The sequence below is a fragment of the Choloepus didactylus genome, chromosome 1, assembly GCF_015220235.1.
Source record: "Choloepus didactylus isolate mChoDid1 chromosome 1, mChoDid1.pri, whole genome shotgun sequence".
NCBI classification, from domain to species: domain Eukaryota; kingdom Metazoa; phylum Chordata; class Mammalia; order Pilosa; family Megalonychidae; genus Choloepus; species Choloepus didactylus.
This window is the reverse complement of record NC_051307.1, coordinates 190,820,414-190,837,314: the sequence shown is the minus strand read 5'-3', so window position 1 is coordinate 190,837,314 and position 16,901 is coordinate 190,820,414. Positions and strand designations below refer to the sequence as shown.

At 41.8% G+C, this 16,901-nt stretch overlaps 1 protein-coding gene across 7 annotated transcripts in view; it reads right to left on the bottom strand.

Moving 5' to 3' along the window:
* XYLB (xylulokinase) overlaps positions 1 to 16,901 on the bottom strand; it is a 60,574-nt gene that overhangs the window by 17,731 nt on the left and 25,942 nt on the right. For 3 of the 7 annotated variants that reach the window (XM_037847406.1, XM_037847393.1, XM_037847397.1), the window contains 3 exons: positions 16,205 to 16,301; positions 5,673 to 5,731; positions 4,133 to 4,220 (listed from right to left, as the gene is read on the bottom strand). In XM_037847406.1, coding sequence (XP_037703334.1) covers positions 4,133 to 4,220; positions 5,673 to 5,731; positions 16,205 to 16,301 — 244 coding nt within the window. The remainder of the gene's footprint in view (positions 1 to 4,132; positions 4,221 to 5,672; positions 5,732 to 16,204; positions 16,302 to 16,901) is intronic. The other 4 variants (XM_037847412.1, XM_037847410.1, XR_005218488.1 and 1 more) reach the window with 3 other exon arrangements.

The window sequence follows — 16,901 nt, the reverse complement described above, 5'->3', positions numbered from 1 at the left end:
TAGACACTAGTAATGAACAATCTGAAGAGGGAATGAAGAAAAAAATTCCATTTACAGTACCAAGTAAAAGAATCAAATATCTAAGAATAAATTTAACCAAGGATGTGAAGGACTTGTACATGGAAAACTACAAAACATTGCTGAATGAAATCAAAGAAGATCTAAATAAATGGAAGGACATTCCGTGTTCATGGACTGGAAAACTAAATATTGTCAAGATGTCAATTCTATCCAAAGTGATTTACAGATTCAATGCAATCTCAATCAAAATTCCAAACCTTCTTCACAGTAATGAAAAAGCCAATCATCAAATTCATATGGAAAGGTAAGGGGCCCCTGAACAGCCAAAGCCATCTTAAAAAAGGACAAAGTTGGAAGACTCACACTTCCTGATTTTAAAACTTATAACAAAGCTACAAAGCTATATTAATCAAAACAGCATGCTATTGGCACAAGGACAGACCTACAGACCAATGGAATTAAACTGAGGGTTCAGAAATAAACCAACACATCTACAGCCAATACAATTTTGAGAAGTGTGCCAATTCCACTCCATGGTGCTAGGAAGACTAGATGTCCACACATGAAAAAATGAAAGTGGTCCCCTACGTCACAACACATAGAAAAATTAACTCAAAATAGATCAAAGAACTAAAAATAAGAACTAAAACTATAAAACTCCTAGAAGAATACATAGGGAAACATCTTCAGGACTTGTATTGGACAATGGTTTCTCAGATTTCATATCAAAAGCATGAGTAACAAAAGAAAAACAGATAAATATGACTTCATCAAAATTAAAAACTTTTGTGCATCAAAGGACTTCATCAATAAAGTGAAAAGACAACCTAGAGAAGGGAAGAAAATATTTGGAAACCATATATCTGATAAGCGCTTGATTTTCAGAATATTTAAAGACCCCCTATAACTCAACAACAAAAAGATAAAGAACCTAATTAAAAAATGAGCAAAACAGATGTGGCCCTCTCTCTAACTGGGCCACCTCGGCAGGTGAACTCACTGCCCTCCCCCCTATATGGGACCCGACTCCCAGGGGTGTAAATCTCCCTGGCAATGCAGGATATGACTCCCAGGGAAAAATCTGGTCCCGGTATTGTGGGATTGAGAATATCTTCTTGACCAAAAGGGGGATGCAAAATGAGATGAAATAGTTTCAGTGGCTGAGAGATTTCAAACGGAGTCAAGAGGTCTCTCTGGTGGATATTCTTTTGCACTATATAGGTAACACCTCTTAGGTTTTAATGTATTGGAATAGCTAGAAGTAAATACCTGAAACTACCAAACTCCAACCCAGTAGTCTGGACTCCTGAAGATGATTATATAATAATGTAGATTACAAGGGGTGACAGTGTGATTGTGAAAACCTTGTGGATCACACTCCCTTTAGTGTATGGATGGATGAGTAGAAAAATGGGGATAAAAACTAAATGACAAATAGGGTGGGATGGAGGGATGGTTTGGCTGTTATTTTTTTATTTTTATTTTTTATTCTTATTCTGATTCTTTCTGATGTGAGGAAAATGTTCAGAAATAGATTGTGGTGATGAATGCATAACTATATGATTGTACTGAGAACAGTTGATCGTATACCATGGATGACTGTATGGTATGTGAATATATTTCAATAAAACTGAATTTAAAAAAAATGAGCAGAAGATGTGAACAGATATTTCTCCAAAGAAGATAATATAAATGGCCAAAAAACACATGAAAAGATGCTCAGTATCATTAGTCATTAGGGAAATGCAAATCAAAACCACAGTGACACTGTTTCACAACCACTAGAATGACTACTATTAAAAAAAATTAGAAAATAGTAAGCACTGGAGAGGATATACAGAAATAGGAACACTCCTCATTGTTTGTGGGAATGTAAAATTATGCAGTCACAGTGGAAAATAGTTGGGCAATTCCTCAGAAAGTTAAGTATAGAATTACCATATGACCTGGCAATCCAACTTCTAGATACATACCCAAAAGAACTGAAAGCAGCGACTCACACAGCAATCTGTACACCAATGTTCCCAGTAGCATTATTCACAATTGCCAAAAGGTGGAAATAAGTGTCCATCAACGGAAGAATGGATAAACATAATGTTGTATATACATAACATGGAATATTATTCAGGTGTAAAAAGGAATAAAATTCTGGTACCTGCTACAACATGGATGGACTTTGAAGACATCATGTTGACTGATATAAGCCAGGACAAATATTGGATAAACTTACTTACATAAAATAATTAGAATATGCAAATCCATAGAGTAAGAAATTAGAATACACATTACTAGGGGCATAGGGTTGGGGAATGGAGAGTTAATGCCCAATTGGTAGAGTTTTGTTTGGGGTGATGGAAAAGTTTTGTAATGGAGAGCAGTGATGGTAGCACAACCTTGTGAATGTAATTAACACCACTTGAAAGTGGTTAAAATGGGAAATTTTAAGTTGTATATGTTATCAGAATTAAAATTTAAAAAACATTAAAACTGAACTGTACAACATAAAGAGTGAACCCTAATGTAAACTATGGACTATAGTTAATAATACAACTATAACAGTATTTGTTCATCAATTGTAACAAAGGTACCACACAAATGCAAAATGTCAAATAGGAAAAACTGCATGTATGAGGGCGGGGGTACATGAGAACTCTATACTTTCTGCATGACTTATCTGTAAACCTACAACTCTAATAAAAAAATTAAAAAATAAAACTGTGGTCCCAACTCCACTCAGATTCATAGTCTGGCTGGGGGTGGGATTCACGCAGGGCAGTTGGTAAGGAGAGATTGCCAAGCAAAGTGGACAATAGGCCTGTGGGAGGTAGCTGGTTTGCTAGACTCTGGGTCAGGCTTTGGTTTTGGAGGGCAGAGCAGGGAAGTGCCCCAGGTAACTTTTGATCTTTTAAATGGGCACAAAAAAAGAAAAAGAAAAAGAAAAAAGAAAATGCCGCACAGTCCCTAAAGGGTAACCCCTTTCCCACTTCTGCAGGAGTAGTACGAAATAGTCCTCAGACTTCTCAATAGCAACAATGAAGGCCAGAAGACAATGGAATAATGATTTTAAAGTTCTGAGGAAGAGTATTTTGAACCTGGAGTCCTTTACTCAGCCAAATTAGCATTCTTTGAAAGGATGAAATAAAGCCCTCGTAAGACCTTAGAAAATTAGCACCTACTAAGTCCTCTCTTAAAAATTTATTTATATTCCAACAAACTAGTATAGAAACAAAAAAGGAGAAAGAAACTTCGGGAAGAAAAAAATGAAACAGAAAAACTCATAGTTAAGTGCAATTAACCACAAATATCATGTAAAGTATTATTAAAAACATAATCTAGAAAGAAGCGCCCAATATTCTTGACACAGGAGATGGCATGGAGTGATTTGAGAAGGATGGAAGAGGGGAGAAGAGGAATAAGAGTACAAGGTTAATGCAATTAAGAGGATAGGTTCACTGATTAGTTCTCAATTTTGATAAAAAGTATAGGAGTGTTAAGAAGTTAAGAGTAACTACTGAAATGATGAAACCACTAGTGGGAAAGGACAAAGACCTTGGGGTATATGTGCAACTTGAGGAGCAACCTTAATAGGAAGAAGTCAAGGCAAATTGATCGAAATTAAAGGAAGAATGGCTTTGTGGGCATGTGCTGCTCCCCTGGAAACTCTGCTAGATGTAGGGGAGATTCCTTCAATATCCAGAGTTCCAGCAAAGCTTCCATCAGAGCAGTGGGCCTCCGTGTAGCTGTCCATGGTCCTGGATGCTTGGGTGTGAAGCTTTTGCCTGTCTCAACTTCCTGCTCTTGCTGAAAAGACTGCTCCTGACTTCACTGACCTCTTCTGCCAAATGCCCAGCAAGCTCCATGCCCTTTCCCTGATGCCCCTGTGCTGAGCCTGACACTGACCAGGCCTCATTTTAGCTAGATCCCTGCCTCCCTTTCCCCACTTTAAGAGGATATAAAAGAACAGGTTTGGGCTGGTTCTTGCCTGCTGGGAGGTGGAGAAATGAAGCTAAATCTCCCAAAGTGTGGAACACCCCAGCCCTTTCCACCCTCCTCAGTCCCACCAGTGCCCCAATCACTTTCAGAGGCAGCTTAGCCCCATCTATTGACCTACCATGAAAAGCTCGATAGGCAGAGCCCACACAGGCGGAGTTGGCAGTGTCTATGATATACACTGGGGCACCAAACACATCTGCGAGCACCTGGAGAAAACACAGATGTTCTTACTGTGCCAAGTCATTCCTCTACAAGAACACGGACATTCTGGGATGCATTTTCCAGGCTCTCCTTCTTCAAGCCTTTCCTTCCACCACTAGTACCCTAAAGGCAGTGCACCTGGCCATGCTGCCAGTTCCACCACCCTGCTGATAATATGGTCAGGATGACCTGGGGGAAGTTCTGAGTGGAGGGTCACAGTTCTCTGGGCTGTACCTACAGCATTTAACCATTTTATCAAAGTCAGTCTAAGACTTAGGAGGTATGCTTACCAAACAGCACTGACCTAGAGCTAGGGACAGTTGGGTAGCACACTAATGTTAACAGGTCCCAACAAACCCAAACTGATAAGGTCACGTTTTTGAGGGATAACAATAAAGTTTTCCATTTAGGTTCAAAAAATAAATTGTATAAATTTAGAATGGATGACCTATACCAAGAGGAGTCCACATGACTTGGGGGTCTTAGTTGACCAGAATTATTATAGATGCTGTTGGTGCCCTCTCCAGATTCCCTTTCCTGGACTGGTGTGCATCCCTCTCCCAGCTGCTGTGAGTATGGGCTGCTAATGGCTCATAATGGCCCCGCCTCAAGAGAATTGCCCTCAGCTGAACAGAAGCTGCCAGTCACAGGAGGTCATGCTCACTCCTCCCCAGCCCAGCCAGTTGGCCCCTGCCCCAAGGTGGAACCAACTCTGTGGTGTAATTCAAGCTCCAGAGCTCCCCTCGGGATTACGCTGAAGCATAATCTAGCTAAGGCCACATCCTTGCTTATTCTTCCCTGGCCCTATCCTGCATCCTGCACTCCCTTTCTCCTGGGAGCACTCTCAAAAAATCACTTACAGAAGCATCCCCATCTCAGGCTCTGCTTCTAGGGAATCCTCTCTAAAACAGGTATATTACAAGTCAACAGTTAAAGCAGTTACTCAAACAGCTAAAGCAGCCTCAGGCTACACCCCAAAAAATATGCATTGTCTAAGAGGACCTAGCTGCACCACGATCTGATAGCCTGAGTGTAAGATATTTGCAAGTTGATTCCACTTTTGGCCATCTATTTTTAGCATAATGGAGGACCAGAACAGTGGCAAAGTCTAGCAATTATGTTACTAGAGAAATGGATGGGAGAAAAGAGATCTTTAAATTGGAAGGGAGAAGCCTTGAGGAAGACAAGAATGCTGGCATGAGATGGCAAAAGGTTTTCCATGAGGAAGGAAGGGCACTTTCCCTGTGATTCCAGAGGGCAGTGCTGGTATCAGAGTTAAATTATACAGGGGTGCAGAGTTCACCTGAATATAAGCATCTGTTCACACTGTGAACTGTAAGGCAAAATAGAGCTGGCCTTCTAGAAGACTGAGCCCTCCCATCCCTGCAGGAGTGAACAGAGGCAGCCCTTACTGCTGAGTCTCCGGCCACAGTGGACAGCCTGCTACCAGTACTTACCTGTAAGATGTCTCTGTTGTGAGATGCCCCTCCAGTGGCCAAAATCTTTGTCTTGGGCACTGCAAGGAAAAAGAATAACCATAAAATGGCAGTGGCAATCTCCCACGGCAGAAAGGACTGTTCTCCCGAGTTCTTCATCCACAGAGGGCTAGTGTTGGGCTGATACCTCCTGGGTATCACACAGGATAGGGAGAAAGATCCAAAGCTGGTTTCTGTCCATGCGGGCCTGCAACATATAATCTGTTTGTGAAGTTGCCACAAGGGATTGCCATTGCCCCATCCAGTTCTTATTGTCTTTTTTTTTTAATTTAAAAAAAAAAAAAAAAACTCAAAACAAATCAAGACTAGAAGGGAACTTCCTTAAAGTGATAAAGACCATATATCCAAAACTTACAACAAACATCATCCTCAAGAGAAACATTTAGAAGCAGTCTCTTTAAGACTGGTATGGCAGCCAGAAATCAAGATGGCCCCCAAATGATCCCTGTCTCCTAACAGTCAGGTCCCCTGTAGTCGCCTCTCACAATGACTAAAGCTGATTTGTGTAACCAATAGGATACTGTGTAAATGATGGAGCGTGATTTCTGACACTAGGTCATTAAATTGTGGCTCCTACCTTGCTCTCAGGGATCACTCTCTTGGATCACTCACTTTGGGGAAGCTAGCCTCCTTGTCATGAGGCCATCCACGCAGTACTCCAGAGAGGTCTACAGCCAGAACTGAGGCCTCCTGCCAACAGCCATGGAAGGGCGCCATCTTGGAAGTAGATCCTATGGCCCAAGTCAAGCCTTCAGGGACTGCAGCCCCAGCTGACCTCAGAAGAGACCCTTAGGCAGAACCACTGAATTAAGCTGATCCCAAATTCTTGACCCACAGAAACTGTGTTAGATAATAAATGTTCATTGTTGTTTTAGGCCACTACGATTTAGGGTAATTTGGTACATAGCACCAGGTAAAACTAAAACAACAAGGAACAAACAAAGGTAGATACTATCCAATGCACTGAACATAGTACTAGACATCCTGGACAAGACAAGAAAAATAAAGGTAAAAGTAAAGGATTGAAAGAAGAGATAAAAATATCATTACTTGTAGACAACAGATTGAGGGAAAAGCAGAGCATTTACTAGATGCTGTTTGGAAAACAGAGTCACCATGTAGGAAAAAGTAAACTGGAATATGGCAGAATAGGAAGCTCCAGGAATCAGTCCCTCCACCAGAACAACTATTAAACAGTCAGGAACTGTCTGAATCAATTATTTCAAAACTCTGGTGTCCAGCAGAACACTGTACAGCATCCAGGGAAGATTAGGAGGAAGAGGCTGGTATATTATGGTAATTAGAAGTAAACTTCTCTCCCCATGTGGCAGTTTCCAGTGCCAGCCCCAACTCTCACAACAGGCAGCAGGAGGGTCCGGCCACTGGCATAGTTTGCTGGTGCCAGAAAGGGACACAAAAATCCACTTTTTCAAGATCCAGGGTGGGCACAGACCAATCACTGATCACAGCTTTTGATTAGTTACTTCAGATCACTGGGGACCTAGCTCTGAGGGTGGCCAATGTTCCAACCTGCCCCAGACAAAGGCGGCAGAGGAGATTTAAAGACAGTACACTTCCTGAAAGCTGTGAAGGACGGTTTGCCGGGCAGGTCAAGAAAGCACAGCTTTGGGGAGCCATGGAAGAAGCTCCTGGCAACTTTCCTGGCCCCTCCCTCATCCCCTCTCCAAGGGAATATGGAGCTGGCCAGCACTCCCTTTGTGGGTCCCTGGTCTTGTTTTGTTTGGGAAAGACTAACTTGGGATACTCCTCTCCAGCATGCTCCACCTCCCATAATTTGAGATAATGAAAGCAGTGTAATAAACAATTGATGTGGATGGCCTGGGCTAAAAGCTTACCAGCTTTCAGTTCTTCTGGATATATACCTCCTGGTGGAATTGCTGGATCACATAACAATTCTACACCTAGCTTCCCAAGGAACCACCAAACTGTCTTCCACAGCAGCTGCACTATTTTACATTCCTATCAGCAGTGAATGAGTATTCCTATTTCTCCACATCCTCTCTTACACTTGCAGTTTTCTGTTTTGTTTTGTTTTGTTTTTTTATATATATAGGGGCCATTCTAGTAGGTGTGAAATGATATCTCATTGTGGTTTGGATTTCCATTTCCCTAATAGCTGGTGAATCTGAGCGTCTTTTCTTGTGCTTTTTGGCCATTTGTATTTCTTCCTTGGAAAAATGTGCATTCAAGTTTCTTGCCCATTTTTAAATTGAGTTGTTTTGTCTTTTTATTGTTGAATTGTAGCATTTCTTTAAGCATTCTGGACATTAAACTCTTATTGAATAAGTGGTTTCCAAATATTTTCTCCCATTGAGTAGGCTGCCTTTTCACTTTCTCGACAAAATCCTTTGAAACACAGAAGTTTTCAGTTTTGAGGAGGTCCCATTTCTTTATTTCTTTATTTTTTTTTTCTATTGTTGCTTGTGCTTTGGGTGTAAAGTCTAAGAAACCATTGCCTACTTCAAGATATTGAAGATGCTTCCCTACATTTTCTCATAGGAGTTTCGTGGTCCTGGTTCTTATACATGGGTCGTTGATCCATTCTGAGTTAATTTTTGTATAGGGTATGAGGTAGGGATCATTTTTCATTCTTTTGGATATGGATATCCAGTCCTCTTAGCAACATTTTGTTGAAAAGACTATTCTGTTTCAGTTTGGTGGACTTCACAGCCTTGTCAAATATCAACTGGTCACAGATGTGATGGTCTGTTTCTGAACTTTCAGTATGATTCCATTGGTCAGTATATCTATCTTTATGCCAGTACCATGCTGTTTTGACTACTGTGGCTTTGTAAAATGCTTTAAACTCAGAAAGTGTCAGTCCTCCTACCTCGTTCTTCTTTTCCAAGATGTTTTTGGCTATTCGGTGCCCGTTACCCTTCCAAATAAATCTGATAATTGGCTTTCCAATTCTGCAAACTAGGCTGTTGGAATTTTGATTGGGATTGCAAGGAATGTGTAAATCAATTTGGGTAGAATTGACAACTTAATTATATTAGTCTTTTAATCCATGAACATTAATGTTTTTCCATTTAATTAGGTCTTCTTTGATTTCTTTAAGCAATGTTTTGTAGATTTCTGTGTACAGGTCCTTTACATCCTTGATTAAATTTATTCCTCAATATTTAATTCTTTTAGTTGCTATCATAGCAGAATCTTTTTCTTGATTCTTCCTCAGATTACTCATTACTAGTGTATAGAAACACTACTGATTTTTGCATGTTGATCTGGTATCTTGCACTTTGCTGAATTCATTTATTAGCTTAGTAGCTTAGTTGTAGACTTTTCAGTACTTGCTATAGATAGGATCACATCATCTGCAAATAGTGAAAGCTTTATTTCTTCCTTTCCAATTTGGATGCCTTTTATTTCTTTTTCATGCCTAATTACTCTTGCTAGAACTTCTAGCACAATATTGAATAACAGTGGTGACAGTGAGCATCCTTGCCTTGTTCCAGATCTTAGAGTGAAAGCTTTCAGTCTTTCACAATTGAGTACAATGTTAGCTGTGGGTTTTGCATATATGCCCTTAATCATGTTGAGGAAGTGCCCTTCTATTCCTATCATTGGAAATGTTTTTATCAAGAAAGGATGCTGGATTTTGTCAAATGCCTTTTCTGCATCAATTGAGATGATCATGTGGTTTTTTCCCTTTGATATATTAATGTAGTGTATTACATTAATTTATTTTCTTGTGTTGAACCACTCTTGCATACCTGGGATAAAACCCACTTGATCATGGTGTATAATTTTAATGCATTGTTGGATTCGATTACCAAGTATTTGATTGAGGATTTTTGCATCTATATTCATTACAGACATTGGTCTGTAATTTTCTTTTCTTGTAGTATCTTTATCTGGATTTGGTATTAGGGTAATGTTGGCTTCAAAGAATGAGTTACGTAGTGTTCCCTCCTCTTCAATTTTTTGGAAGAGTGTGAGCAAGATTAATTCTTCTTGGAATGATTGGTAGAATTCACCTGTGAAGCCATCTGGTTCTGGGCTTTTCTTTGCTGGGAGGTTTTGATGACTGATTCCTTCTCTTTACTTATAATTGGTCTGCTGAGGTCTTCTATTTCTTCTAAAGTCAGTGTCAGTTGTTCTTGCGTTTCTGGAAGTTTGTCGATTTCATCCAAGACTTTTTTTTGGATCCCCAAAGCTGTGCTTTCCTGGCCTGCTCAGCACATGGTGCTTTTCAGCAAACTTCCCTGCAGCTCTACAGAAGTAGTGTGCTTTTTTCAACCTCCATAGGCTCCACCCCTGGTGGGGTGCTATTGAAACAGTGTCTGGAGGGGAACCCTGTCAGGGCAGGCTAGAATGACAATTCAGAGCCTGGACCCAGTGTTCCAAACTCACCAATCAGAAGCCCCACTCAGCATTCAGCCTTGCCCCACCTGTTGCCTCTACACCCCTCTCCGTCAGCAGCCAGCCACAGTCTCTACTGAGGCTTCTTGCTTTGAGGGTGAGGGATGGATGCTGGCTACTGCCGCAGCACCATTGGCTCACAGTTTCTTTGTTGCTGCTTCTCAGTCTCCCCATCCCGCTCTTTCCTGGATGCCGCACAGTACTCCCCTGGCCTCCGGAGCCTCAGAACCATTGTTTCAGACAGTTTCTGCCTGTCCACTAGCTGTTTTTGGAGGAGAGTGTCCTGCAGCTCCCTACTTAACTGTGTTTCCCGGAAGTTCTCCCCAGGGCATTCACTTTTTATTCCATAGACTTGTTTTATACGAATCTTTTACAATGAAAAGGCATTCATTTATTACATATTTTAAAATAAATAAATGTTATAAAGCTCTGCTGCTTTCCATCCAGCACCGTGGCTCTGTCTTGAACAGGGCATTCAGCCCTCAACCCCTCAGCTGGTCCGATCTTCTCCCTTGGCCATGAGGAAAGTGCCCGGGCTGGGAAGGGAGGAATGCCAGCCTCCTGAGGAAACAATCCAAGATGTGGAAAATCAAAATGCCCTCAATGCCAAGGATACAGGGATTGAGTGGTGACTGCTGAAGGGTATGGGGTTTTTCTTTTTGCAGTAATGGAAATGTTCTAAATTGATTGTGGTGATGAATGTACAACTCTGTGAATATACTAAAAGCTACTGACTGTACACTTTGGATGGACTGTATGATATGTGAATACATCTCAATAAAACTGCTTTTAAAAAAAATGCCCCCAATGACCAACAACAACAAAAGTAAACTGGCATATGTACCACCATGAAGATGGCTTTTTTTTGTATAAAATAACAACAAAATAGGTATTATTTTATTACAAATATAACATATGTTTGTGTTATAAAATCACACACTGCACAATTATGTATTTTAAAATTGGTATTTTCTCATAATCATTCCCTCTGTGCTCCCCTCTTCCCCAAATGTAACACTTTTTATCATGGGGTGATTTTTTTCTTCCAGACACATTCCTATGCATTGTTTTTTGTTTTGTTTTGTTTTTTTAAATTCAGTTTTATTGAGATATATTTGCATACCATAACAATCAACTGTAGTGTACAATCCACTGTTCACAGTACCATCACATAGTTGTTCATTCATCACCCCAATCTATTTTTTGAACATTTTCCTTACACCAGAAAAAGTAAAAATAAGAATGAAAAATAAAAGTAAAAAATAACACCCAAATCATCACCCCCACCCTATTTTTCATTTGTTTTTTGTCCCCATTTTTCTATTCATCCATCCATACAGCAGATGAAGGGAGTGTGATCCACAAGGCTTTCACAATCACACTGTCACCCCTTGTAAGCTACATTGCTATACAATCGTCTTCAGGAGTCAAGGCTACTGGGTTGCAGTTTGATAGTTTCAGGTATTTACTTCTAGCTATTCCAATGCATTAAAACCTAAAAAGAGTTATCTATATAGTGCGTAAGAATGCTCACCAGCCACTGAAACTTTATTTTGTTTCATTTTGCATCCCCCCATTTGGTCAAGATGTTCTCAATCCCATGATGTTGGGTCCAGATTCATCCCTGGGAGTCATATCCTGCATTGCCAGGAGATTTACACCCTTGGGAGTCAGGTCACATGTAGGGGGGAGGGCAGTGAGATCACCTGCCAAGTTAGGTTAGCTAGAGAGAGAGGGCCACATCTGAGCAACAAAGAGGCATTCAGGAAGAGACTGAAGACTGCTTTTGACAAACTTTTGAGTGAGAAAAAAGATATGCCACTACATGTACAAAGGAAACAGGATTACATCTATATCAAAATATGCTCATAAAGGAGACTGGAAGAAAATGTTCCCAAATGGTAAGAGTGGCTGGGGAGAGGGGGTGGGATAATAGGCAACATTCATCTCTTTATTTTTCAAATGTGCTAAAACAAGGTTTTATTACTTTTAAAAATCAACCTAAGTACCAAAAGGGGGATGTGAAAGGAAATGAAATAAGCTTCAGTGGCAGAGAGATTCCAAAAGGAGCCGAGAGGTCACTCTGGTGGGCACTCTTATGCACACTTTAGACAACCCTTTTTAGGTTCTAAAGAATTGGGGTAGCTGGTGGTGGATACCTGAAACTATCAAACTACAACCCAGAACCCATGAGTCTCGAAGACAGTTGTATAGAAATGTAGCTTATGAGGGGTGACAATGGGATTGGGAAAGCCATAAGGACCACACTCCACTTTGTCTAGTTTATGGATGGATGAGTAGAAAAATAGGGGAAGGAAACAAACAGACAAAGGTACCCAGTGTTCTTTTTTACTTCAATTGCTCTTTTTCACTCTAATTATTATTCTTGTTATTTTTGTGTGTGTGTGCTAATGAAGGTGTCAGGGATTGATTTGGGTGATGAATGTACCACTATGTAATGGTACTGTAAACAATCGAAAGTACGATTTGTTTTGTATGACTGCGTGGTATGTGAATATATCTCAATAAAATGAAGATTAAAAATAAATAAATAAATAAATAAATAAATAAATACCCCAATGGGAAAAAAAAAAAAATCAACCTAAGTAAAATGAAATACACAGAAACTTAAGCCAAAAGGAACCATGGCTTAGCCCAGCCTAGCTGGATACATATGTCTGATGATGTCTGTAAACATCAAGAGAGCAATTAACCCTTAAATAAAGCAGATTTGCTCCAGTAGTTAGTAATGTAGTGTCTGGAGCCAGACTGACTTGGTTCAGATCCCAGCTCTGCCAACCATGCAAGTCACTTAACCACTCTGAGACTCAGTTTCCTACTTTGTGACACAGGACAGAACAGTATCTACCTCAGAAGGCTGCTGTCAATAGGATGGAGGACTTGGGAACCAAACTGGCACACAGTAGGGGGGGGTCAATAAATGCTGGCAGCTGTTACTATCATTATCATCATTCTCACTTAAAGTGCCTCTTTATCCTTCTCAGACACTATTAAACCTGAACACTATTAAACCTGAACAAGGTTACAACTGACGTAGGACAAAACATGAGCCAGCCAATCCACACAGCAGCCTCTCATTTATTGGGCCGTTTTTGGCTCCAAGCACAATCATGCATGTGATCTTGTTGGAGAGGAACCCAGTAGAGCTGGCAAGACAGGTTTGAATTCTGCTTTTAAGCTTGCTGAAAGGATAAGTAACTTTATGCTGTTCTGCACAAGAAATGCTTCAGAAGCTGGGAATAATGGCCTAAGGACATTAGCCCTGCCTAATCCCAGGAGGGCCTCTTGCCCAACACCCTCTCCCTGTACATTGGCCGCCGGGGCCTCCTTCCCCTGCCCAGTGCATCCCCTCCTGGAGCCAAGCAACCCCCTGCCGGCATTCAACTGCCAATCTTAGCACCATTCTGCTCTGCTCACCCTAATCACATTTCTCAGGGAACTTAGAAATCTTTGGAGAATTTATTTTTATACTGGGGTGGCAGGTCCCATGTAGGGGGGAGGGCAGTTGAGATCACCTGCCGAGAATCTTATATTGCTCATTTATTTCAAAACTTCTACTGACATACAACATATATCCTGAAAGATACACAAATCATAAGCATACAACCCAACAAATTTTCACAAACTAAACACACCATGTAACCCATGGAACAGCACCCCCCCCCACACACACACAGGCCCTCTCATGCTGCCTTCTGAGAGCTAACTACTATCTTGACTTCCAACAGCAGCACACAGTTTTGTTTGAATTTGATGCTATATGTACTTTATGTTTGGATTCTTTCACTTTGCATCACATTTATGAGCCATCCATTGCTACACTGGAAGTGGTTCATTTTCATTCCTGCATATGATGACACTGCAAATGCATTTATTCTGTCTACTATTGGGCATTGGTTTGTTTCCAGTGAGGGGTTATCAAGCACAGGGCCACTATGAATGTTCCCATGTGCTTCGCTGGTGAATATATATATACATTTCTGTTGGACATTTACCTAGAAGTGAGATTACTGGATAGGTGGATATTCCGCTTTAGTAGATGCTGAAGGTTTTCAAAGGGGTTTATCAAATGCATATTTTTATACTATCCTTTCACTTGGTTAGTTCAAAGACATAAAAAAAAATACTATGTAGAACTTGGATGGTCCATAAAAGTAGCCTAAGGAGACCCTCAAGCAAAGAAGCTTCTGAGTTTTCTACCTTCTCTAGTGAAAGCGGCTGCTGCCAAATTCATTTTAGAAATCTGGACTCTACTGTCAGGCCGTCCATCCTCCTTGCAGACTCCTAACCATTCCAACACCATCAGTGAGGGGAGCTCACTGACCTTTTTTTTTTAAAAAAAAAAACATTTATTTTGTATTTTATACCAAACAACCTGAAATCTGCAACATAACTTGACAGTTACCCAGGTCTTTATATACAGTGTGTCCATCTTAACAGTGTGGTTTTGGGGACTGGGGACCCACACAAACACAGGCAGGAGTTGTGAGGGAGGAAGGGGTACAGAAGGAGAGTATTTCAGTCCTTTCTCCAAGGAAAGGCAGCAGAGAATTCTGAGTCACTGAAAACCTATGCAAATGGTGCTTCTAAAGCAAACACATACTTGGGGAAGGGACTGGCAAGGGGCCTCGTTAAATAAGGGGGTATTTTCATGTAGAAGGGATGAAGAGGGAGGCTTATTATTTTTAATATTCAATGGGGACCAGGTGCAACCTCAAATCATTGCCCTGTGCAAAAAGAGATGGCAGTACCCCTGGGACCAGACCATGAAGATATCATTCTGGTCATTCTCAAGTCCCTGCTCTATGTCCTATAGCCTATAAAAAGAAGAAAAACAAAAGGCCTGAGGGGAGTGGTTTGTTTTCTGGGGAAGTATAAAGCTTAGTTCACAGTAAGCACTTACAAAGCCAAATGACTGTGAATGACCACAGATCAGACAAAGGTTTATACCACCTACTGAAAAATGTCTCCAGCAGGGACTGAGAGAGGAAGGCCTAGAGCACCTTCAGCCTGAGGCACCACAGGCAGAGAAAGTTGGAAAGGAGGTGAGTATTAAAACAGCAGGTAAGAGAACACCTCCCAGACCCTAACTTTAATGGGACAATTTTAAAAAGGGAAATAAAATCACACACTGGGTGCTGGTCCTGACATCTGCCATGGCATCTATGCTTGCCTGGTAGCATTAAAAAAATGCCAAAGCTTGTCCAGCAACCCAACAGGTCTTACTAGGATGTGTTTTGTATACATGGAGAGGACAAACGGGTATGGTGCAACATGAATCCTATGGAAAAGGAAGGGGGTGAGTCTGAGTTTGCTGGCCTACTGAGGGCTCACAGGGTAGAAGAATCAAAAGCTCCAAAGTGAGTGCAAATTTTCTGTAACTAGCTTTGACCCAGGGAAAAGAGGGGCTAGATTCCCACTCTAGAGATGGCAGGGGGCCAAACCTGACCCATATCACATGCATTAGTCCTTGACCTCCTTTTAAAGTTGCATATTCCATAGATGCTCCTAGAAATCTCCTTCTCCTCACTTGCCTCCCCTCTGTCCTCTAAACCTTTGCCCCATGCCAGTCCTCTGAGTTCTGACAATGATACAACATTTCCAGTCTTCCCTGCTCCAAGCTGAATTGCCCAGAACTGTCCCCAACAGGCAGCAGGTGGGGCCTGGCCAGGCTAGAAAGCCAAGGTCCAGTCATGGCTCCAAAACAGCCCCTTCCCACCAGGGCAGTAGCATTTGCCTAGGTCTGTGGGTCCAGAGTTCAGGACATTTAATTTGGAGCTTGAACCTTGGGGATGCAGAAAGACCTCTCCCAAGTCCAACAGTTCCTGGCCAGGTGATCAGGCTACTGGGGGCAGAGCAGGGGAGCAGGAACAGCCTGCCTTCTAGTCGATGCCTGTCCATTCACCTTCTCACCCCACGCCAGGTGGCAGGCTCCATCTCCCTCCTGCACAAGGCCCCTGTACAGAGCCTCAACAGATAGTGCACCGCAAGCCCTGGCCTGAAGGCCGAGAGGGGCTCAAGCACCTCAGGGTGAGCCAGGCCCTGAGCTCCCACCCCGGAACGCATCCAGCTAGCAGCTCACTTACTGACTCGATAGCCTAGGCTCTCGGCATGAATCCTCTTAGCCATGAACTGTCCTTCGATCAGCGCTCGAATCTCCACATCCCGGGGGAATGCTGAGACCTGTGTCCAGGAGAAGGTTGGCCAGAGTGAAGAACTCTCACTGTACATTCATGTGTGTTGTCTCTCTAAACGACAGTCCAGATTTGGAACTCAGGAATCAGGTCTTCAAAAGGCTCATGGTGTAGCTCGACCTTTAGCCGCTGGCTTTGCCTGCCTCTCTCACACACACATTATAGAGCTAGGTCTCTTCAGTCAGGCAGTCCTGGGTTCAAGTTCTCACTCAGCTGTTCAGCTCTGTGACTTTGAATAAGTTACCTAAATCTTGCTGACTTTTGGTTTCTTTCTTAACAAAACTGAGGTAATTGTGGCACTTGTTTTTTAGGGCTGTCATAATGATGAAATTAAACAACAGAGCCTGGTGTGTGAACTGATGCTCAGTAAGTGACAGCCATGAGCTCCTGCTGCGAACCACCCACAGCTGTGGAGAAACTGCCACACTAACACTGGGTGGGTCCACTCTAGGCTCCACTGTTTCTCCAGCATCTGAGACCAGTGATGGAACCTGCCACTCTCCCCTCACCAACTAAGCTCTAACCTTACTGATCTCCTTTCAGCAACTCATACTGCTCCCTGTGCCTGGATCCCTGTCCCCCTCTTTCC